Source organism: Cynocephalus volans, chromosome 9, assembly GCF_027409185.1.
Source record: "Cynocephalus volans isolate mCynVol1 chromosome 9, mCynVol1.pri, whole genome shotgun sequence".
Classification (NCBI taxonomy): domain Eukaryota; kingdom Metazoa; phylum Chordata; class Mammalia; order Dermoptera; family Cynocephalidae; genus Cynocephalus; species Cynocephalus volans.
Window position 1 is genome coordinate 40891212 of NC_084468.1, and position 26359 is coordinate 40917570.

The following is a 26359-nucleotide window of genomic DNA, read 5'->3' on the forward strand; positions in this document are numbered from 1 at the left end:
AAATAAAACTGCTCAAAATACCACTGGCTTTGAAAACAAAGTGCTTATTCTGATGATATATACAAGGAATGTATATAGAAAAGCATGTTTTTATCAATTTTATTTCCACCTGTAAATATTGCCAACATTTAATGCCAAATGAATGAAACACCAATGAGAAAATCAAGGATATTTACGTCAAACATTTTTAAGTATTTTAAAATATAGTCATGCTCAGATGCACTTGAAAGAGTCTCAAAATCAAAACCGCCCTATGATGATGGGGAGGCTATAGCTGAAAACACGGAAATAGCCATAATACATTTTAGTGAAGTATTCTATTCTTCATGAGTACTTCATTTTTTATTTATCCCTTAATGAATGTTCACCTTAACAATATCCATCAATACTCAGTGTTATAGAGATGAATACATGAATCATCTGCAAATGACTATATAAATGGCCAAAGTTTAATTTGACTCTCCATCCAAAAAAAAAAAAAAAAAAAAAAGCAGCATAGGTGAATATTGGGCATAATTGTTCAATTCATGCTTATTTTTCAGAGGTTGTAAGCAAAGTGAAAAAATTCAGATTTAGCTGAGATACACACAATGAAAAATATTTAGATTAAAGAGAGAAAAAATCTATATATTCCAAAAATATAAGTGTAAACATGCCAGAGTCTCATTCAGGTATTCACTAAACATGAGGGGGAATTATCAATTATCACATTAAAAACTAGAATGTCAAATGTACAGGTGCTAGCTAACTTCTGAAATGTTAACATGTGTCTTGATCATAAAACTCTTCTTCATCATGATAATTGCTCTTGACAATGGAAACAATTTTTAAAGGTTACCTCCAAGCTGACCCTGGTGATTCTCCAGAAAATTAAATAAGTGAATACGGAATTTTTATAAACACCCGATACGCCAAACTACTTACATGAATATAATCACTGACAACTAAATTTAACTCTTCCCTTAACAAAAGAAACATTTTGGAAACTATTAACTGATAGACTTTACCTATAATGGGGTTTTATGTGTACTTTATCTACTCCTTTCTTTAAGAATTTAGAGTACTCCCACACTCATGTTCATTAAAGATGTCTCTAGTAAAACTCTACCTTCAACATGACTTCTGAGGCTGCCCCATTTTCTAGAAAAGAGAATATCATAACAATAGTTGTGAAACTGACTGCTTCCAGAAATTTAGAGCTGGAAGACACTACGTTACACTGTTTCCCAAACATTTCTGGTCTGAAAAATGTTAATAGCACATATTTAAGACCACATCCTCAATTTCACCTGCAATTCAATTTGTCAGATAATTCTTTAACCATAATGAGTAAATACAAGTACTGTTCCTCAATACTTTTGTTAATTTAAGAACTATAACACTCTCACAGAACACTAAAAAAAAAAAAAAAAAAAGATTATTTCTTTCTGCATTTAATTTCAGTGTGGATAGATTTTACCATTTCAATTTTAACCTCTTTATACTTCATAAGTGCTATGAGGCAGAGAATAAAATGGTTAAATGTAACATTTTTCCTGATTTAAAATAAATGACTTTGGTGGTTTCCATCCAAGTTTGCAAATCACCCACATAGTTTCTAAATTTAATTGGAGTTCTATTTAATATTGTGTCAGAAAATGTACTGGATTAAAATACAGGTAAAATTTGGCCTTTTCATAAGTCTTCTGTAATTGATAAATAATTTTAAAATAAATTAATCTCTTGTTGGGAGTAAAACTTCTTGGAAATAAATCCAAGGAATTCATGCTTTTATGTTTTTAACTAACTGCATTCCAAACAGGGCCTACAAATAAAAAGCAAGAAGAAAAATCGAATTAACAATCTGTTCTAGGCAAAAAATTGTTACATAAACATTAGGTAGTAGTCTCTCATTACAAACAATGATCGATTATATTTAAACAAAATATGTATTAGAATTATTCCATGTTTAATATATGAATCATAGAACTTATAATAAATTCAAAATCTTGATAGAATATAAGTAAATTTTTAAAAAATTAAAGTAAAAATATATAATAGTATTCTAATATACTGGATTTTGCCACTAATCATTTTCATATAAATTTAAGTAAATGAATCTAAAAGCTGCTACTTTACTTACCTATGAAGGCCTTAAAATAGTTACAATACTATTCACATTTTAACCATTCGTTTCTCTGCATTTTAAATATAAACTTCATGTTGCTGAAGTACAAAAGATTATATTGGATGTAGTCAGACTTCTTATGATTTTTGCCTACTAAGTAGAATTTATAAGTAAAGATAGCCAACCCAATAAACCAGATTGAACAGGGCAAAAGCTGTTGGGAAAAATATTCGTGAATAGGAGTCAATTTTGGCAATGCGTATGTGTATCCTTCCTTCCCTCCAAGACCCTGTTCTGCAGTCTTCAAAGCAGCAGAAGAAGCTGGCACAATCCTTGCCCTCCAAACACTGATACCCATAATCTTCTTCTTGCAGCACAGAAATGCTATTCATCGGAATCAGAGTAGATCCAGGATGAAAACCAGGAGACATCTGAAAAAAAAAAAAAAAATGAGTTTTTCAGACAAAAAAAGTAGCAGAAAGAAAGATAGATTTGTCTCATCCAGGCAAACTCTAGGAGGCTATGTGCAATAAACATAATCATGATTCCCAAAAGTTAAGTCGTTTCAATTCTAACGTGTTTTTATATAATAAATTACTTGTAACACAATATTGTTTACCTTTCAAAGAAATGCTCCTGAAAAAAAAAATATATTTCATATGTTCAGAAAGTTGATCGACTAAAATAATGTCAACCATGAATCTGATTGTAAAAGGAGAATAACTGTATATTTCTGTTATTTTACACTAAAAATTTGCAATGCCATAAATATGTATATTATGTATTTATCTTTGTAATAATGACAATAAATAGTAAAGAAATCATTTTGATAATGCAAAAGATTTGAGAAACTTTGGATGGACAAAAAAGATATGAGGTTTGTAGTAGTGAATAAGTTCAAGATACCATATTTAAGAGAGAGGATGTGCAGGATTTAGAAATTCAGATTTGGGAACAAATGATGTTCAAAATTCTGCTCACTCTACCAAGGTAGCTATCATCATAGCTGAAATCTAATTTTTGTGACAGCTGTAATGAATAAATTTTATAACTTATGTAAAATGATTAGAGTTCTATCTTTCCCAGTAATGAAAGCTAACATTATTATCAGGATTATTCAGAATGCCTATCAAATTAACTTTTTATGATACCATGTTCTGAATTATACTGAAAATGTAGAAAGAACTTTAAAAAGTATTATAAATCAGTCAAGGCCAGAATACTTTGGAACAATAAGGCAAGCACTCCAGTGTCAGACAAACTTGGGCTGAATTTCTAGCTTTGTCCAGTAGAGTTGTGTAAACTTGAACAGGAAATGTGACTGCTCATTTGTCTCGGTCTTCGGCTGTACAAAAGTCATAATAACAACACTGTGCATCTGTTTGATGATTAAATGAGAGGGTGCACATAAAGCACCAAGCAAATTATCTGAATCATAGCAAGTATTCAAATGTCAGTAGGTAATATTTGTTGTTGTTGTTACTGTTATTGTCATTATCAATTCCTGATGAGAATATATCACTATTGACTGTAAAACAAATGCTAAACAAAACAAACATACAAGTATAATAACAAAAACCTGAACCTCATCAAAAATGTAACTGAAAAAAAAAATGAATGAATCCTTGAATAAAGTGGCAGGTAAAATATGAATGAAGACTGCAGTTTTAGTAATTCTTTATCCCTCAGAACTTCTGCATATATCATGGGTTATCTTAAGATGTTACTCTTACAACATGTTACAATTGTATTATGATCAAAACACTAAATACCAGAATATTACCTTAATTTGGTTATCACATTTTATACATATATTAATACATCAACTGTACTCCATAAAAATGTAAAATTACTATAAGTTGATTAAGTAAAAATGAATAAATTTAATAAAAATACAACACTGAGCTTGTAAAGATGGTTTTACCCTGATATTAAATTCTTTCTAATGTAAATGTTAATAAAATGTTTTTATCCCAAACTAAAAAAAAAAAAAAAAAATCTAAAAGCCATGAAAATTAAATATTTTGTGGAACAGAGTTTGAAAATTAAACACATAAAATAAGAATTTCTTGAAATTTGGACTTGTATTCAAACCCATTTTATTTCTAAAAAGAAACATAATGTAAGCCACTAGATATTAAAAATTCAGTAGATGCAAAAAGAAGCAAATAACACATTTAGTGATATTTTAAGAAGATAAAAAGCATTATGCAGGTCACGATATCCATAATAGAAAAATAATGTGCAGCTTGAAGATAAGGAGCAATACCCTAATCACTAATAAATTCATGACTACACTTGCTTAGACATATCATAAAAAGCACAGGCAGTCTATTATTAAATGTTAATGACAGATTTTTAAAAAATAACACTTCGGGATACTTGACTAGACTTCTAAATTTTAGTGCAGCACTAAAATTATGTGGAAAAAAAAGAGAAGAAAAAGAAAGAGACAGATATTCATCTTCTTGTCACTTAATACTTAAATAGCATGTGTTCATATGTGAATCAGAATGAAAATGATTAAAATACGTTTATTAGTTGGTAATTTTAAGGTTATATGACAGAAAACACATTCTATGTATTATTCAGTGCTTCCAAGAATGGAAATGCACTGTGTTTGTCAGAACATATCAGTTGTGCATGAGAGAGATGATTAAACAGTAAAGTGCACAAAAGTGGAGTAAATCTGCAAGTGGTTCATCTAAAAAACAGACTGATCTCTGGTAGCCAATAACATGGAGAACTTCTACTGCGGTGACATTTTAAATTGAAAATATTCATCCCTCTGTGCTTTGCTTATTTCACTCAACACAAGTTTCTCTAAGCTCATCCATGTCATTGCAAATGGGAGAATTTCATTCATTTTTTATGGCATATTAGTATTCCATGGTGTATATATACCACAGTTTCCTTAGCCAATCATTCATTGATACATATTTAGGTTGGTTCCATATCTTGGCTATTGTGAACAGAGATATGATGAACATGGGAGTTCGACATGGTGATTTCCATTCCTCTGGGTATATACCCAGAAGTGGGATTGCTGGATCGTATGGAAGATCTACCTGCAGTTGTCTGAGAAACCTCCATACTCTTTTCCATAGTGGCTGTACTAATTTACAGTCCCACCAACAGTGCAGGAGTGTTCCCTTCTCTCCACATCATCACTGGCATTTGTTATTCTGTCTTTTCGATTATAGCCAGTCTAATTGGGGTGAGATGATATCTCAATGTGGTTTTAATTTGAATTTCCCTGATGACTAGTGATGTTGAGCATTTTTTCATGTACCTGTTGGCCATTTGTATGTCTTCCTCTGAAAAATGTCTATTCAGCTCCTTTGCCCATTTTTTAATTGGGTTATTTGTTTTTTACTGTGTAATTGCTTGAGTTCCTTGTATATTATGGATATTAATCCCTTGTCAGATGCTTAGTTAGCAAAAATTTTCGCCCACTCTGTAGGTTGTTATTTCACTCTGTTGAGTGTTTCCTTTGCTGTGTAGAAGGAAAGGAAAAATTTTTAGTTTGATATAGTCCCATTTGTTTATTTTTCTTTTGTTACTTATGCTTTTGGGCTTGAGGAGAGAAAGAAGGAAGGAAAGAAAGACTACAGTGGGGCATTGGACTTGTACAGGGAGTGAACATACTTAGGGATACAAAGTGGAGTGGGGGAAAAGTGGATGGGGAGGGGGATCAGGGATAATTGGGGGGATAATTGGGTGGGGAACAGGGGATATAATCACAATTTGTGGTAATGAGCATGCTACCAGTATGGATCTGGCCATCACATGTTAGGCATGAGTGGTGACAATTTGCTCTGTACCCCATGAATATTAATAACCAATAACGTGTGTGTGTGTGTGTGTGTGTGTGTGTGTATTTAAAGGGCATCCATATTTCTTCAGTGAATAATGTAAAAAAGACTGCACGGATATGGTTAAATTTCCACAACCCTTAGGTCTTTAGGGATGGACTGAATGTCTGCTTACAAAAGTATCTCAAATTTGATGGAGTGCATGTTGAGAAATAAAGTTTATATCTTAAAAAGAAATTGACAATATTCCAGTTTCTGGCTGTTCCCCTCCCCCAAAAAAACAAATTTATAAATTGAAAGACTCCACACTTCAATTAATGATGAATGTGAAAAGAAGTAAACTTTTTACATGCTGAGAAAAATAGCCAAAGACCTGATATAATATTAATAAAATTAAATATTATTGACACAAGGATTTCTGGCCTGAAAACCATTGAAGATTAATCAGAAGAATGCATACATTCCAATCCTTATCTATCTAAAGTGCAAATACACTACTCATCTTATAATTATTCAAGTATAGCCCTTGCTGTCCCCCAAAATAGTAAGCATTGCTATTTTTAAAATTAGGGTTTTTTTAAGTAAGAGTTTTCCTCAACGACTAATATGTTCTCTTTCAGCTATCATAGCCTATGGTGCTTTCAGTAGGAAGAAATATGAAGGAGTGTTATTTAGAAGCTAAAGTATAAAAAGAGCCATCTGTGGTGGTATCTATACCCCTCCAGAGGAGTATCATATGACCATTGTCACAACTGATGATAAACGGTTACTCTGACACTTGAAAGTATCCCACTAGCCACTAACTTCTTATAATGATTTAAGTAGTCTTCTTGCTGTATTTCATATTTCACCATTATCATATAGTCCCTCCTGGGAGCTTTTCCAAATGCCATTACATGAAAGAATCATTATAATTTGTGAAACTGTGGATTGACACAGCTTTACATTATTCTGGTACTCTGAAAGGTAGGCAAGTGTTTATTCATATCGATATGCACCGCCTGAAAAGAAGATCTGTCTTTGCAAAGAAGGGACAGCAGGGTGGAGATTGGGGACCAAAAAATCCTTCTTACACATTATGTTTACCCTGATACTTTGAGTCCTGTCTCACTAAATATATTACTTCTTGAACTACTGCAAGAGTATCCAAATTTATCCATCTGCCTCACTCTATGCTATTTCTAACTATCTTTCAAATTCATAGATACAAATATGCCATTCTGTTTAAAAATGTTCATGACTTACCAGTGATGTGGCAAGACGAAATCTAAATTCATAGCATGGTAATGGAGACTTTGCACAACCTTGCCATGAACCACTTTTCTATCCTCAACATGCATTATTTTCTTTCCTAAGCTTCCTATTTTCTAGACAAATGCTGTCCAATAAAACTCTCTGTGATAAAGAGTTCTGTGCTGTCCAATATGGCAGCCATTAGTGACATGTAGATATTGAGCACTTGAAATGTGATTAGTGCTACTAAGATACTGAAATTTAAATTTTATTTAATTTCAGTTAATTTAAATCAACCTAGCTATACATGGATAGAGGCTACTGCATTGGACAACACAGCTTGGGACATATACTAGTCTACTTTGTGTTCTCATATGTAAGCCTCAACTCAGCTGACATGGTTCCTTCTGTCTTAAATGTTCTTCCTAATTAGTTTTCCTGAAAATTGCAACTTACTCTTCAAAGAATTACCTCAATGATGTCACACATTCTCTGAAATTTTCTCTGCCAAACTTTCTTTGCAAAAATTGGTTTACAAGCTTTTTGAATGAATTATTTACACTTAGAATGAAAGGAAGCCTCCCCACTCCACCATGACCCACATTGACATAAGCCTCTTCCCAACACCATGTGCCTACAAAATCAGTGCTTCACAGACCATATTACATGGTTTCTCCAGACTTTCTTGGATGCTAGGCATAAGCCACATAGGTAGAACTTGGTGGTACCTGTCTATTTATACAAAACTATTCTTATAAAAATACATTTTATGTTTTCATATAAAAAATATTCTACTAAAAAACATGATAGGGCTGGCCCCGTGGCTCACTCAAGAGAGTGTGGCGCTGGTAGCGACGGAGGCCGCGGGTTCGGATTCTATATAGGGATGGCCAGTGTGCTCTCTGGCTGAGCGTGGTGTGGACAGCACCAAGCCAAAGGTTGCGATCCCCATACCGGTCCAAAAAAAAAAAAAAAAAAAAGACATGATAAACTACTCATCTAATTGTTAATTCCCTCACAGCCTATTTGTTTACTTCTGATTTTTATATTAGACTGTCATTTACATTGTACTTTATTATCTCATGTTAGAAATTCTAATGTATTTTTCCACACCTAGGTTTAAAGATCCCTGAAAGCAAAGAGCACATTTTATCTCTTTTTGTCTCCAAAGTGCCTTGTCCATAGTTGGTGAAATAAATTTCTCTTATTTTACATTTTAGCTGAATTGAGAGCCTAAAAATAAGTAAGGTCTATCCTTAAATGGGTACACCAGGCCCCTGATGTAGATATAACGTGGTTTCTTATTTTCCATGGGCTGGGCTGAATGTTCAAGTTTCAACATGAACTACTCTTAGATTTTCTTGAAAATAAATGTTGAAACAAATACACCTGAATCAATTCTTATTGAGTGGTGATAAAAATAATATATTGGATGGGAACACAAATCGAGTTGAAATGTCATTGACATTCAATGACAAAAAAAGAAAAAGAAATATGGAAATAGGGGAAAGGGGAAGAAAGGAAGGAAGGGATGGAGGAAAAAGGAAAAAAAGAAGGGAGGAGAGGGGGAAAAAGGAAAGAAGTAAGGAAAGAAAGATGAAAGAAAGAGACAGAAAGATTGAAAGACAGATAAAAAAGAAAGACAAAAGAAAAAAGAGATGCAGACAGAAAGAAAGAAAAGAAAGAAAGTCTAATATTTCCTGTGGAGAGTAAGGTAGAAAGCATCCTTATTAATTTATGTTTTTCTTAGAGGATTCATTGATGCTAAAATCTATTGTGTTCAAATATCATCTCTTCCTAAAGAAAACAAGCCAGGGTATTCTGGGATTCTCAGTTAGGCAGTCAAAGAGATGTCAAGAGGGATTTTAGTTTTGCTTAACCATAGACATGTTGACCTTTTAGTGACTCTATCCTCACCCAACTATTGCTATAAAAAAAAATTAGGGGGAAAAAAAGGTGGTGGTGGGGGAAATGCTGAACTTCAAACTACTCAGAATTTTGAGCGTATTAAGGAAAATGGGGAAATGGAAAGTAAAAGAAAGAGGAAGGGGGGGTAGAAAATCACAACTAATTAAAACAGGAATAATGCCAAAATGCTGCAAGGTCTCTGGGTCGTGGTTGCACATTTGATTGTCCTGTTTGGAATAGAAGAAACAGTTTCCACAAAGCCCTTAAATTGAGAATTTTACACAACAGCAATCAGAGCTATCTATTTTTCAATGAAAGTACCCTCTGATTTACCTGATTAGCAAAAGCATCTGGCTGAACACTGAACCAGGCAGGCAGTCAGATTTTATTAATGATCCTGTTCTTTCACTCATAATGTTATTTAGTACTGAAAGAGCTCATAAAGCATGAACTGAATGAAGAAAAAAAGACTATAGAACGTCATTTTGGGATGGCTATAAAAAAATACTTTTGGCACTCTGGTAGTCAATTATCATGTCAATTAAGTGTAGCTATTTGCCATTTAGTGCTTCAAAGCTATCATTGAAATTTTATTCTGCGTTTTTCCATCTTTAGTATTTTGCATTCTGGGCTTGATGCTAAATTTTAAAGACTCAACATATAGATTTTTTTTCTTAAATAACTATTCTAGAACAGTGCATGAATATGGAAGTTCTTAATAAACAGTTAGTGAATGAAGGACTTAATGACATCATAATTTTAAAGTTTGCACTCCAATGTTTCAGCTCTCCTGAAAAAGTAACATCTGGAACTGTGGTTGAGAGTGCGTGATCTGGGTCAAACTGATTGACTAAAGCCCTAGAGTAGCCACTATTTGGAAGTGTGTCTTTACATAATATAATAATAGTTCCTACATTATATATCCTTGGAATGTAATTGGAGATGGTCCATTAACTGACTTTAATGTTAGTTAATTTTATCCTAAACATTTGCAATCAAAATATATAGAAGTAAAAATTTCAAGGTATTAATTCATCATAACTATGGATAGTAAATGATGAAATGGGAAATCCAGAGAGGATGCTTGGCTTTGATTAAAGGAAAACAATGAAAACCCTTCATTTTTCTTTACCTAAAAATTTAGCATTTGATATTAAATTTGACATCACTTCCCATTGATGATTTGTCCATTCAGGGGCCACAATAAGTACCATGGATAAGCTAAAATGATGTCAAGTTGAGAAAGTCACAAGCTAATTCTACAATGCAAGTTCTCAAATTTGTACTGCCAGCAATGTGCTCTTATTTCTTGGAATATTTTGAGATTTTGAAAGCAAAATATATCAGGGTTTGGCCTTTGAAATATAACATGAAAATTAAAATATGAAAGTATGGCAACGTTTTATAAAGAAGCTAATGAAAAAATAGGGGAAGGGAAAACTTCATGGTTCATTATATGCACACTATGGTAGACTTATAAGCTTGCCACCCATGCATAGCTATTTTATACAGTTCTCATTTATTTTAGTATTTTGGAACAAATCTACTTGGAAGAAAAATTACTGGAGTCAGCAATGAAGTTATCTTTTTGTTCATATTGGAGAATAAATGTCTACTTTTCTGAGTCCAACAAAAACAGGCAGTATAAAGAAAGAGTTACAAGCTTTGAGCTCTGGAACCAAAAAAGATCTGGGTCTGAGTCTTGGATCTGTCACTTACTAAGGCTGTCCTTGTACAAATCAATGAACTTGTACTTACAGGGTTGCTCTGAGTGTAAGTGAAATCATGCATGTAAAATGGTCAGAGGAGTGTCTGGAACACTCAATAAGTGTTAGATATTACTTTCAGGCTTTTATAATTGCTCATATAAAGAAAGAGTAGTCGATCATCCAATACTTTAGCATAGTAGAATCAGTAGAATTAATTTTAATACATAAATTTGATACGGTGTAAGTTGAAGTAGATAATCTGAATGAGAAGGGAGAATAAGGTAGTACAAATATACAAAAACCAAGAAATTTACAGCTGTGACTTTCAAACACAGCTAGATGCTAACATTAAAGATAAATCTTTATCTCTTAAAGTAAATTAATTTTGTGGGTAACATCGTTAGAAACCCAAATCCTAACACAAAAAATAGAATAAAAGAGAAATCTTAAATAATGTTTAGGTACAAAAAAAGTACCAATTGTGAAAAATTTCATAGCATAAGAAACCATTATTTACACTGATGATCCAACAGGGGATACTAGGGAAGTATAAATACATTTTTCCTGGCAGGCAATATTAGGTACTCCAGTTTCACCTTATTTTTATTTATCTTTTGTCATGATGCCTTCAGCATCCCCATCACTCTAAGCAAATATAACACAAATACTCAAAACAGTATTCCCATGTAAGTTGGGGTTAGAGGTTTTTTTTGTAACATACCGAGGATTTGTTTTTTAGCTTTCTTTCCATAGTAGGTTTTCCTTTTTTGTTGCTGGTAAAATAATGCAAGGTTCCATATTCCATCAAGGCTGCAAAAACAAAAATGAAACAAACAGAAACAAAGAGATCCATTGCAGTCACATAAGAGACCTTAGGTAAAGACTTTCTGGCAATTGTACTCAGAGTTGTCATAGTCAGAACTGTAGTGATACCTGTGGAGAGAGGAAAAAAGAAATAAAGATGAAAACAGACCACTTTTATTCTTCTATCTATTTAGCAACACTGTAAATAGAAATAAACAGTGAAAACAAAAGGATGTGATTACTAATGATTTACACAAAGAATTACTGGTAACCATAGCTACATTAGGCTCAATTCACTCTTTGTGTCTATGTGAATTTTAATCATTTAAATTACCGTGGACAGCAAGTTGACCCCCAATACCCATCCTTCCTTCCTCCACTGTAATAGAATAACTAATTGTTTGTGGTTTCCTGGAAGAAAAACTTTATTTGCCACCTTCTCTACAGCTGTGTGAGGCCACAGGCTAAGATCTAGCCAAGAGGAACTAATTCAAGAATGTAAGCAGTGTCCAAAAGGTGGTATTAGAGAGTAGTGAGTGCCTTTCTTTCCCTCCTCCACATTGCAGTCTGTTGGAATGCAGCTAGAGCACCAGCAACCATCTGAGACCATTAGATAACTTGGAAATTAAAATTACCCACAGCACGGTAGAAACCTGAATCCCACATAGGGCAGTGCATCATATCACCTGGGACTACCTACCTTTGGACTTTCACACGAGCAACAAACTCTTCCATCTAATCGAACCAACAATGATTTGAGGTTTTCTGCTATACACAATTAAAATGAATCCAAACTAATAGAGCGTTTTCTTATATGATAACTTGAATTAAACCTATTTTTTAATCTCAAAGTTTAGACGAGAGGAGATCAAATGTTCACATCGCAAAGAAATGATTAAGTTTTGCAACGATGAATATGCTAATAACCCTGATTTGATCATCATACATTGCATACACGTATTGGTATATAACTCTGTACTCCATAAATATGTATAATCAATATGTTTCAATTAAAACATGTTAAAAAAAGAATACAGGCATAATTATATAAAAGAAATATTTTAAAAGTCAATTTTAAAATATTTTAAAAGTCCAGTATATTTTTAAGAATTCAGCATGTATAATTAGGATACCCCCTAGAGCCCCACTCCTGTGTGTGTATTTGGAGGTGTCTGTCTCCCTTTACCCACTGGCATTCTTGTGGTCCTTACCACTGTTAATCTTAGGTACCTGAAATCACAGAGGCAAAAATGGTCCCATGAGTGGAGCTATTTACTCTTTTAAAAGAACTACATATAATGCTAAACGCTTCTTAATTTGGCTGATATTTATAGAGTGGCAACATCTATAATAATAATAAAAAAAGGTAGAATGGGGTTGCAGCAACAGTCTCTAGTATGGTGAAGGCAGCAGCCACCTCTTTCACTCATGTCTTCATTTAAACATGCCCTGACAATTCCTCTCACATGCCCATCTTTTAACTTTCATCATTTTTTAGGATTAAAAAAAAAAATTATACATGACATAGCTGTGATGGGTTTGGAATCATGATGGCAAATTTAGTTTAGGTTCAATCTCTGACTTCTCCACTTATTAACTCTGTGATTTCAAGGAAGTTTCCCAAATATTCTGTGCCTCTCATCTAAAAAACTGACATGATAATATCTTGCTTGGCACTTGTAGTAAATATATTCAAAAGGTACCTAATTTACTTATTTGTTCTGAAAGTGTAGATTTCATTAACTAATTTTACGTCCCTCTTCCTGTCTAATATTAGTATTTTAAAGCTATAGTTACCCTCTGAGCAGTGCTTTAGCTGCATCCCACAAATATTTCTATGTCGTTTTAATAAAATTCAGTTTGAAATATTTTCTAATTTCTCTTTGATTCTTATTTGACCCAGGGATTATATAAAAGATGACTTAAAAACTTCCAAATATGTGAAGCCATAATTATTTATATTATTTTTATTAATTTTTAACTTTCATTTTTGTCAGAAACTACACCCTGGAAAACTTAGTACTTTTAACCTTATTGAGATTTTGGTTTATATTCCATATACACTGGAAAATATTGTGTATTCTGAAGTTAGGTGTAGTATTCCATAAACACCAATCAGGTTAAGTAATTCATATGATAATTATCATTCAATGAATCACAATTTCATTCAGATTTGCTACATCCTAACTGATTTTTTTGTGTATTTCTAACAATGAATGAGAAAGGGCTGTTAAAAAAAATGTCCAATTATGATTGCAGATCTGTCTATTTCTCCTATTATTCCTGACAGTTTTTGCTTCAATTATTTTGAAACCACAACTGTATATAAAATGCTTTGTATATAGTAAGTGTTAAATAACTTCAATGAATGCAAGTCTCCCCTTTCCCTCAATTTCCACACTCTTTAGGGGTAAAACTTATTAAATCACAATGTTCCCATAATCAGACAAAGGTAGATTTCTGAAACTATTCCTGGCTTCCACAATAATGTCCCATTCCTTCTTAGAATATGTTAAAGCCAATGTGTGGTTTGGTTTTATTATCAATGATCTCATTACAGTTTACTTTATTAAAATACTATTACATTTCTGTTTCGTAAGAAAAGGAAAACTACAGTAGAGCTTAGCTTTCAGACATTTATTTCTTCAGTTTAGTAATTATGATCACAACGGTTAGCCTGAGAAGAACATGGTGGATTTCCTATAAAATACCTCCGAGCCCATGATAATAAGAAAACATTTGGGATATTAAGAAGTTAAGAAAAAAATATATTAGATATCATTGCTATTCCCTCCATGTCTCGCCCTGCTCAAGAACCTACAATTGTCTCCCATCACATTTGGAATAAAATTCAAAGTCCTTACAGTGATCCACGAAGATTTATATGATGTAACCACTGGCCACTTTTCCAATCTCATTTTTTACCACTATTCAGTCAGCTCTAGCCACAGTTGTCTTTCTGAATCTGGAATGGCACGGAGATGCCACTACAGAACTTGTGGTTCTGCCTGCCTTAACTACCTTGATGGCCACATGATTCATTAGGCCACTGCTCAAAGGCCACCTCCTTAGAGAGATCTATCCCGACTCTACAATATAAAATAACAAACACTATATCCATCCATATACTCTATCATTCTCTAACCATTTATTTTGCTTTTTCTTTAAAGCCCTATCACTCACTGAAATTTTATTATATGCTTTTTATATTTGGGCATTACTTGTTTTCCCCAGTAAAATAAATATAAGCATCGTGAACATGAACATTTATTATAACTTTGTTCACTGATAACACTGCAGCACTAAGAACACTGTCTGTTTTATAAAAATCATTTGATAAAGGTTTGTTAAAATGTAATGTTGGAAAAATGAGCTCAGGAAATTGTCCTTTAGTGATATGTGTATGCATGTATGTATACTTTAAAGAAACTTGATTCTCCAAATATATAGGGCTCACAATTATAAGAGATATTCTTCAGGTTATATTTGGTTGTACTTGTCTTTACAATTGATATGTTAATATTTAAAAAATATGATTCATACAAAATTGCAATTCCACAATTAGCTTTTCTTTCATGACACTCTAGCACACGGCTTTTATACAAATCCAGTGGTAGAAATAATCCATTAAAATTCTCTTTGGAAAAAAATATGAGGAAAAAAAACAAAAATACAATGTTTAAGTTATACTCATAGTAGCATACAAGGAAACTAAAATGATTTATACATCTTGAAACGTAAAATAATTTGAAATAGCTAAAGGAAACAAAATCCAGAAATGAGAGGATTTTGTCCACTAGCTTTGCCAACACCTCCATTTAGACTCCCAAGCAAACTGCATATCCAAGTATAGAGCTAGGTGCCTTAAGCTGTACTGTTGCTACTTTTATGTGATCTGCATTTTAATAAATTCATTAAATGGAACTATTTACCAGCTATCATAGAAACTATATAAAAACATTTTTTGCTTGAAAATACAAACGCTCTCAACTTTTTTTAGGCTTTTTAAGGCGTACTTATCAACAGTGTGATTTATGTCTTACACTAATCTTGGGAATGAATCAATAGATTAACACTTTTTTGTGTATCAACACATGAATGTAGGTTATCACTTCCTTTTAAAATAATGTATGGGAATTAGACATATTTTCTTGTATGATTTGATTATTGCAATAGATTATTATAGAAAGAGAGAAAAGTATATTTTATCAAGTATGAATTACAAATTAGCCTTTTAATCAATGCTATTGTGCAGGCAACTCTCAAATATTCACAGAATAATGACACATTTTGGGTATTACTGAAGCCAGGGAGCTTCGTGTTCCTTTTAAGCTACCAGTCCTTTTGAACAGCTGGCTGTTCTTTAGCAACATTATAAGAGCTGAGGATTTCAAAGCCGACTAAACATACGCTATTTTACTAGCAACTAAAATCTTGATGAAAAGTGATTGAAAATATTCACCAAAATGCAGGGATTTTGTATGAGTTTCATATACTAATTCTTTTCTTTTTTTTTTTTTTGACCAGTAAGGGGATTTAAACCCTTGACTTGGTGTTGTCAGCACCACGCTGTCCCAGGTGAGCCAACCAGCCATCCCTATATGGAGGTCCGAACCCACAGCCTTGGTGTTATCAGCACCACACACTCTCCCAAGTGAGCCACGGACTGGCCCTTCATATACTAGTTCTTGCTGTGTATCTAAGCTTCCCTTAACCTCCAGTAGCAGAAAAAAAAAAAATTTTTCTGAAATTTCAAGCTCTGCACAATTCTATTTTCTATTTGTTTTTTACATATTCTTTTAAACATGGTATTGTACTAGAGTTTCTGTCAACTTTTGCTTGATTATAATCTAGAGGAATATTATATGTGTATGTATAATATATGCGCCTATAAAATTTTATCACAATAAAATGTGTTTTTGTTTAAATACTAAGACAGTATAGCGTAATATTACATGTCATACCCAGTGATGTTCTTGCAGGGACTGCATCTTTATTGATCCAAAAAGACACCCAAGAAAGAACAACTGTCAGAATGCATGGGATGTAGGTCTGAATAGTGAAATATCCCATTCGTCTGCTCAGGTCAAAAAAAATTGTCATGATAATATAATCCCCTGGAAAAAGAAAAAAAATATGTTTTATTTTAGCTATAAAATATAAAAAAGTATAGATTCCAATCGATATACTTAAATACAAATGCCATTCAACACTAGCATCATTCACTGATTGTGTTTTCTCCTTACCAGAGATTGTGTGAGAGATTTCAGTTGAGTTCCTTAACCCTACAAATGCAAACTGATATAATCTCCAGTATTTAGGATCAGCCACTTCTACAGAGGGCTTTTTCCACTTATATTCAATTTCATTTTTAGGGTATCCATCTAGAAAAAAAATTAAAATAAAAAATATATAGATAAGCAAGATCCAAATATGTTACCATTGCAATACCAACATAACCCAAAGACAAACTCTTGGACTTTCTTCCTCATTTTTTTTTTTTTTTTTTTTTTTTTTGTCGTTTTTTTGTGACCGGCACTCAGCCGGTCAGTCCTATATAGGATCCGAACCCGCGGCGGGAGCGTCGCCGCGCTGCCAGCGCAGCACTCTACCAAGTGCGCCACGGGCTCGGCCCTTTCTTCCTCATATTTATTATAGGATATGCCAAATATAGAAAACACTGCACAAGACAGATATGTACAGTTTAAAGAATAATCATGTAATGATTAAATAATGATAAGCCATGTAGTCCATTTAAATGAAGAAGTAGAAACTTGCTAGCATTCAGGAAAGTCCCTGTGTTACCCCAACATAAAACTCCCTTGCCATCTAGATGTAATGACTATCCTGATTTCCAAGATAATTATTCCCTTGTTTTTTATTATAGATTTTTGATATGCATCTCTGAAAAATACAGCGTAGCTGGGTTCTTTATCAAATTCATTTGATTGTTGTCATACCTAATGTATTATTTTGCATCTTCTAATATATTCTGATAGTCATAATACTATTGTATGTAGCTAAATTTGTTCCATGATAAAAATGTACCAGAATTTATTTATCCATTTTACTGTTGTAGACACTTGTAATGTTTCCTGGTGGTTATTATTAACATTGCTGCTAGTAACATTATTGTACATTAACAACATTATTGTACGTTATTGCACATGCCCCCATATGTGTGTGTGTATATATATATATATATATATACACACTACACACACACACACATACACACACACACACACACACACACACATATATATACACACACGTGTGTGTGTGTGTGTATGTGTGTGTGTGCAAGGTTTCTCTGGTATATATACTTAGGTATGGAATAGCTGGGTCATGAGTTACACATAATTTCAATTTTATGAGATAGCACAAGTATTTTTTCCATAGAGAGTATGCCAACATGTTCTCTTACCAGACAGTGTGAACATTCATATAGATCCATATTCTTATTAATCTTTATATGCACAATCTTCATCTTTTACTGGTTAGTGAAATTTATTTTATTTCACATTTTCCTGATTACTAATAAAACATTCATATGTTTATTAGATTCTTGTGTTTCTTCTCTGGGGAACTGCTTGTTCAATTACACATTATTTTATTGGATTTTTCTCTTTTCCCTGTCTTTTTGTATGAATTCTTTATGTATTCTGAATACTAAACATTTGATAGTTATTTGTGTTGAAATGTTTTTTGTCTACTCTGTGGCTGTCTAGAATGAAGGTGTGTTTTATCAAAAAGGATGTTATTTCTTTCTGCCATATGTCAACAGGCTTTTTGGACCAACCAAGTGAAGGAAATTTGGGCTAAAAATCCATTTGAGGGTAGGTTTGTGATTAGATACTCTCAAGAACAAGTATTTTACCCTGATGTGCTGATTTCAGAAGCACGTTTCCTTTTAGCCCTTAGTGGTTTTGTGTGTGTGTGTGTGTGTGTGTGTGTGTGTGTGTGTAGAGAACACTTCTTCGTGTGACTCTAAGTGTCCAGACTTTTGTATACCAGCTTTATGTAGAAGTCTCATGTTCTATAAGACTTCCACTCCACAAGGCTGTCAAAACCAAAGCTTGAAGTTAATCTTGTTTTGTAAATGTCCTCAGGTTACAATTGGTTGCAAACCTACCTTTCTGGCTTCAACTTTACAGAAACAGAATTCGCTAATCAACTTTTAAAATTTCCATAATAGAATATCATTTTGAACCAGGATCCCTTATCAGCCATGTAACTGAAATAGCTGTTATCTCTGCTGACCTATTTAAGAATCTCTTTTCTCTTTCCTTTTCTTCATTTCTTTCTGTTGCTCTCTAGGGCTCTAATCATCTTGCTTTTCCATAGTTCCTTTTTTTATTTTTATTGTAGAGGCAATACAGTGTAGATGTGTGGGCACAGATAAACACAGTTAGCTAGATATGTAGCCGCTCTGAGTCTCATGATATTGACTTTTAAAACTGGGGCTGTAATGAATTCCTATACACATATTTGTTGTGAAATATTTGGTGTAGAAGGCTTAATTCTCTTATGGACCTGTAGAGAATGCCTGAAAATAGGTATGATTATTATATTTATTATTGGCAACCAAATGCATTCACAAAGACAGATTATTAATTCCCAATAATGTTAATCAAAGCCAAAGAGATGTCACACTAACACTGAGGAACGGCATCTAAAGGAAAGTACAATAAATACTACATTCTTCAAATATTTGCATTACTCCTGAAGTATTCCTATTAATCAAGGCTTTTTGTGATTTGGCTGTTTTATTTATTAAGAAGTTAATGTTTGAAAACCAAAGCAGTGAGATATGAGATCATTAACATAAAAGGATGTTTTAATGAGGCAAAAATCTTTAAGAAAATTCAAGAGAATCACTAGAGAATCAAAAGAGAATAAAGGGCAATGAGAAATATCAGAGGATTTAGTAAGTGAAGAAGCATGTTGACCCTTATGAATAAATAGTTTTATTACACTCTACTGAAAATAAATTCTAGTGTGTGATCTATGAAAACCAATCAAATTTCAAAAGAGGGAAATAACACAATTTGTGGATATAAGCAATAACATTTTTTAAAAATTACATGTTTTTAAGACTTGTTTAATTATATGTTATCTAGAAAAATATTTTATAAAAACATATGTAAGGATAAATACATTAGTAAATATGAAATACAATTACTATTGCTATAAGAAGATTACACTATTTCCTTGGAAGAAAATACTAAATTTTTATATTCCAATTATTTGGCTAGCTCTAACCACTTCTCTGTGTTCATATTTTTAAATTGAAAATTGAAACAAATTTATAAGTTAAATACACATTGGTTTTTCCAAATCATTAAAGTCTTTTCAAATAGTTGCTATTTACGTAGTAATACTCTTCACCCAACCATTATATAAAACGTATTTTAAAACCTGATGTAATAAAGTTAAAACTTACCTCCAGGAAGATGAATATAATTTGAATCAACTTTTTATTCATGGCTGCCCAAAAACATTTCAATGCAAACTTATCTTAATTTAAGCAAAATAAGAAAAGTGCATTTCAATAAAACCAAAAGTTGTAAAAAATGATTTAATAAAACATATACATTCCCTACACATTTATTGTCACTTTTTAGTTTAAAAGCAAGAAACAAATACATTACTTGTAATTATTATATCGGAGAGAGTTGAATATAATCCATGCTTCTGAAAACTGTATTTTATTTCAATTCATTTACATTTTTAAATAAACAGAGTCTGTGGCTAAAATTCTACAAAATTATCAAGTATCCTATCACTTACAGCTTGAAAATTCCAGTGGACAGGAATGTTCATCCATAGGAAAGTTATGAAGCTGAAGGTAACATTCTGCATTAATTGTCAATCTATTTATAAGGAAAAATAAGCATTAAATAAAGGGAAATATTTTTAAGCATTAAAAATATCTTGTCTGATTTTAAAACATTATTTTGGCCTACAGTAATAGATCGTGACTTATTAGAACATAATAATAATTCTAAATTATCAGTCTTAAATGGTAATATTACAACATTCATAAATGAGTGTTGTGAACCTTGAAAGAACCAGTCCTTCAAGATGGATCTTGAAGTGTCTAACTGGTTTTAAATTCAAACTGGAGCCAGGTAACCATTTGCTAACTAGAGATTACACACGGACCCTGTTTGGGACTTCCACAAACTACCTATTCTCTGTTTATGCCTTTGGTCAACTGCCATAACCTGAACTTAATCAATGGACTGTAAGTTATCAAGTCTTAACTGGCCAGAACTGCCGAATCAATCAGGACTGAACAAGCTTGAATCTCTCATTTGCATAGAGGACCTGAGTAGGAACCCAGACAGTACTTTTTGCTATATAAAACTGTCTCTTTCTTTATTCTGGAGGAGCCCGTTTTCATTTTGCTGCCTGTCCCCATTTGCAAATTGTTTGCCAAATAAAGTCTCCCTTATCTCAGTAAAATTTGCTAACATTTCAAAAATTTTAACATTTTCCTCTGCAAGCAACTAAGTCACCTCTTTAGACTTTCTAATGTGATCTCTGCATTTACATTTAAAACTTCATACTTCAGGATCTTGACAAACATATGCAAGCACACACATGTGTACACACACACCAGATTAACAGAGAGTTTATGGTTAAGTATTGCGATTTTTTTCTCTTAATTTATTATGAATATCTTTCCATTAAAGATGATTCTTATTAAGCAGACATGTTCAAGGCAATGAATTAGATAAACTTGAACCTCATACATCAACCTTCATTTAATCCTTTTTTAGTGATGCTTTACTACACTGCTGAAAATCAGAGTACTATAAAATTTTATAGCAGGATGGGCATCTAGAGAAAATCTCAATCATCTCCATTATAAGTTAAAAAACCATAACGTTCACTCTATAACCTCTTCTGCTTCAAACAGGGAAAATCAAAGTTTTTTTTTTTTTTTTTTTTTTTTTTTTTTGGCTTTTAGTCCTTTTCACATAAAAGTAATTCTGAGCTTTAAAAGGTATTGCCAAAATACCTCATCATTTTAAATTTTAGAGGATGAAAGGAGTTCCATATTTTTTACTTTGCAACTTTGAAAAAGAAAAAAATTAGGAGCTGATGAGATATTAGTAAGGGAAATAAATTAGAGCAACTACAAATTTTTAAAACAATACTACCTTAGAGTATATAGAACTCGTCCATCATTCCAAATTCGAAGTAGACGATTAGGAGTTGTTATCCAGTGAGCATCAGATTTTCTTGAGTTTCTGAAGAAAGTGTCAGGAATCCAAATTTTTCCAACCATATTACTGTTAAGCATAAGCACTTTCATGGTACTGTTAAATTTTAAACGACTGTCAAACCAGGTTTGGGCAAAAATTATATCTATTGTATATTCCTGAAAGATAAAAAAAAGAAGAGTTTACCACATGTTATTAAAGCCACTATTTTAGATGTTGTCCTCAAAAGTTTGAATTTTTATATTAAAAAGTTCCTGCAAGTAAACAGCACTTAATCTCAGCCTTTTGAGTATACAGAAATGCCATCATCTTAACTTTTCTTTTTAATTCTTTACATGAGTCATGTAAAATAAAATTGAGATTTCCAGTAATTACTGCTGCCCAGTGCAGCTTTCTTTTTTTTCCCTTTTTTTGTAAATTTTATTCAAGATTTTATGGTATGTGGATATAGCCATTAAATACAAAAGAAAATTATCTTAATGTTAACAATTAATTAATTTTTTTGATATTTATGTGGTGCTTAAGGAATTACAAAATCAAGATGTGAATTTCCACCAACTTATGTAAAAGCCCTTACATTGTCCTTTGTCTGAAAAATTAATTCCAATTATCTATATCCACTGTTTTTAAATAGTTTAAAGTAACTACAAACAAACTTATTGAGCAATTATAACATGCCAAACAGTTGAGTTTTCTCATATATCATGTCTCTAAATCCTTACTATAATCCTGTGAAATAATCTTTATTTTTTAGTAACATGTAGTGAGCAATAGAGAAGTGAAATAATTTTCCCCACATCACAGAGCTAATAAACAGCTGATATGGAAACTGAGCCACCACGTATAATAATGGTCATAATGAGGACTGATGCATTCCAAGATCAGAGTAAAACAAAGGGTTTGTTCATAATCAGCAAGTAACTGTAAATATGGATGATTATGAAGAACTTTCAGGAATAGCTAATTAGGTATTACCTACCTTTGAATCCTGACAAAATGCCTGCCATATTATAAGCACTAAAATTTATTTGAAAAAATTGATGAACAGGAATGCAGCAATAATCAATGCAGTGGAGGAAAGGAAGTGAAAATATATGTGTGACTTTGATATTAAAAGAGGAAGAAAAGTCAATTGAAAAATGTAAAGTATTATGTGAGTTACATATGGTGGGGGAGATTGGTAGCCTGCACGTGATGTAATATTAGCAATTAGCCAATTTACCTGAAGGAAAATATTTAACATGAGAAATGGAAGTATAATTAGGAGTCTGACTAATGAATGAAAAATTGGAATAAAATGTCAGGGAGACTAAGAAGTAAACAGACTAGGAGTCAACTTATTAATAGGGAAGTTGGATCAAAACCTAGTTTCCAGGCAGAATATTTATAACTACAATTTGCTTAGCTGGAATATAGAGATAAACTGAGAGAGAAATCTCATTTTTTATATTTTGGATGAGCAACATTGCAATTTCAGAAAAGCACATACAAATGAATAATTATATAAAATCCAACAATGGTCCAGCTAGTATGTAACTGAGTAGGAGATGTATGTTTTATAAAGGAATTAAGATATATATATATATATAATTATTATTATAAATAGGGATAAATAAATAAATTATAAACAATTTATCCATGTAATTATGTAATAATGTGTGATCATTTAATAATCTACCCATATAGTTAGCATCTAGTGTACACCAGTCATTGTTTTCCATGATGTGAAGACATAAAGTCCTTGGTGCAAAAATACTTGCATCATGACACTGCATCAATACTCTCTTACATCGATACTCTCTTCACATAATCTTGGTTGCCATACTAGAGAGGAAGACACTTAAAATTTTGCTTTTTGCAACTATGTATGAGATGGCACAGAATCAAACTGTGCTGTGGAATACAGGCTTAAAGTACTTCTGCAACCAGGTAAACCTTATAAATTCCATAGCCACAATCTTGCTGATGCATTAGGTGTTATGACTCCCACTGAGTCATAATGGAAAATAAATCCCATAATACATAATAATGAAGCATTATTTATGCCAAAGATGCTTAATCATTTTATGGAATAATAACAATTGAGTGGTACATGATATGAGCATGTATTTTGGAGGGCCAATGGACCCTTGTGTACAATATCACTGGTGTACCACCTCCGTGAACCTTGTGGAAAATTCTTGGAGAACTTCACTAAAGTTATCTTTAATCCCTGTTCTGGCCTCCTGCTTCTCAGGCCAGATGTCTTTTCTTTGGAATCAATTATGACTTATTCAAACAGCTTCTTCACCTGACACAAATGATTAACTGTTCAGAGCCTAACAGTGCAACCTCTGCTAATGGCATCATCGTTTCTGCTTTCAATGGTAAATGCAAATAGAAAGAAGGCTCATACTCATTCTATGTTAGACTCTGAAAAGAATATTTAGTCTAAGTTATTTGCTGGAATTTCATTGTGTGGGATAAAACAGCAGAAACTGTTTGAGATATCAGCTGGGATTTTGGCTTGTCAAATATCCAACACTGGTAAAAGGAACCTCATACTACTAGGTAGGTAAACTGGGCGGCAGTATTCCAAAAGGCATTAAAGGTGGCAGTTGAGAACCAATTTGTCTAGGGGTGGAGTTTTGCAAGCAGCTGTGAATTCTGCTTACCAATTGGCAGAACCTTCTTTAGAATACCTCATTCTAAAAGTGCTAATCACTGGTGGAAGGGTTATGATTTCCAAGGCATCAAATGTTCCTAAGCAGAGAATCTTGAGGAAATGTGAAAAGTTTTCTACTCACAATTGTTCTCTCAATCTATAATCAAGGTGAGAAGTCTGTGTCTTGATAACCCATCCTTCCCAAGCTCTTTGCAGAGGCTAATACTCCCAAGCCCTTTTAAATTGCTAATCCTTGATAAATGCTTCAGAGATAAGAAAGTCATTAAAGTCTGTGCTATTTTATATGTAATCAAAAAATCCAATTTCATTTACTCATTTGTATCAGTGTAATTTCCAGAAAATGTTCAAACTGTGTTCTTGTACTTCATGTTCCTGCTTAGAGGTTATAATTATCTGCATAATAAATAAGCAAAGAAAACATAAAACACAACTACCATTCACTCAGAACAACAGATACAATAGCTTTTAGGATAAACATTTTGAAATAAGGAGCAGTGCATTTAACATTTGAGATACAACATACATTTTGTGATCTACCGTACCTCCTTGCAAGTTAGCTAACACAACATTAATGAATAAACATGAAGAAGCGAGCCATCCTGATTTATGACAATCATATCAGACCATAATTGATGAAAGTGTGTAGTGTAGTCTTATACTTCATTGTCAGCTTTGCAACTATGCACTGCATCTCACTTTTTAAAGTACCAACTAATTCAGTATTACTGTCTTCCTAGTATGGGATAAATTTCACACAAAATGCAAGACTCACCCAAGCAATTAACCCAGATGCATAATTTCTCCATGAAATTTGGTTGATCCTTATCTGTTATTCACACATTGACATTAATTTCTCCCTAAACTTTCCAATCACATAGCTAAAAAGGATTGGTGGGCTAAATCATGGTTAGCAGTAAATTAGATGCCAGAGCTATACACACATAGAGAAAAGATACAACTGCAGCTAATTCATAGCACAAAGAGCTTTGATGGCAAAAGTTCATAGTGATCAGCTCCATTTTGCTCAATTTCTGTAAAAGCACCGGCTTCTTTATACTATTACAATGAGATAAGTTATAAACTCAGAGTTATTCTATTTTCAAATGGAAAAATTAATAAGAAACAAAGACGTTATGTCAGCTGCTTAAATCACTGAAGTCATCCTACGATACATTGAGAGAGATTCAAAAAATAGACATGAATCCTGGATTCAACTTCTTATCCTTTGAGCTTATTTTTATGTCTATGAATGTAGATTTTCAAAGGCATACAACATCATGTGCACTAATCAATGAACTATTTTAGCAAATATTTTTTTTCAGTTCTAGTTACTTCTATATTGTACTGTTTATAAGATGAAAATGAACTATCTTGTTATGAATGTATACATAATAAAAATTGGAAATTAATAAAACATAGGAGAGGTAAGAAGAAGTGAAATAAAAATAATAGAGATTATTTTCATCTAAGAGGAAATTAAGGAAGACTTCATGAGGGAAGTTGTATTTAATCTGAACACACAGGAACATCTAGATACATTCTGGGGTCAATTAATAAGTATGGGAGAGGGGTACAAAGAGGCAGTAAAATGCAGAGTGTAATAAGAAAATTAAAAAATGCAAGCCATATATAATACAATGTTGTGTACTTTCTGTATGTCAAGGAATGCGAATTCCTCAAATACACAGACAGGGTCTTCTCCATCTGGAAGAATTTTGGGCAACTTTATGTAAAATTACCAATTTTTAGTAATTGACCTCAAAACCTAGACATAACTCTGAACCCATACATTGCTAAAATGAGAATTATGAACTGAAATGTGAATTATGAACTGAAAGTCCTAATACTTCATCTGTTTATCATACATAATTCTTATCATACAT

General features: G+C 32.6%; 1 protein-coding gene across 2 annotated transcripts in view; it reads right to left on the bottom strand.

The window, feature by feature from the left end:
- Positions 1-2271: 2271 nt before the first annotated feature.
- Positions 2272-26359, bottom strand: part of GABRG1 (gamma-aminobutyric acid type A receptor subunit gamma1) — a 69652-nt gene continuing 45564 nt past the window's right edge. The window contains exons 4-9 of one of the 2 annotated variants that reach the window (XM_063108012.1): positions 21749-21969; positions 20370-20452; positions 16823-16960; positions 16541-16693; positions 11494-11582; positions 2272-2538 (exon numbers count right to left, since the gene is read on the bottom strand). In XM_063108012.1, coding sequence (XP_062964082.1) covers positions 2272-2538; positions 11494-11582; positions 16541-16693; positions 16823-16960; positions 20370-20452; positions 21749-21969 — 951 coding nt within the window. Of the gene's footprint in view, positions 2539-11493; positions 11706-16540; positions 16694-16822; positions 16961-20369; positions 20453-21748; positions 21970-26359 lie in introns of both variants that reach the window. The other variant, XM_063108011.1, reaches the window with a different exon arrangement.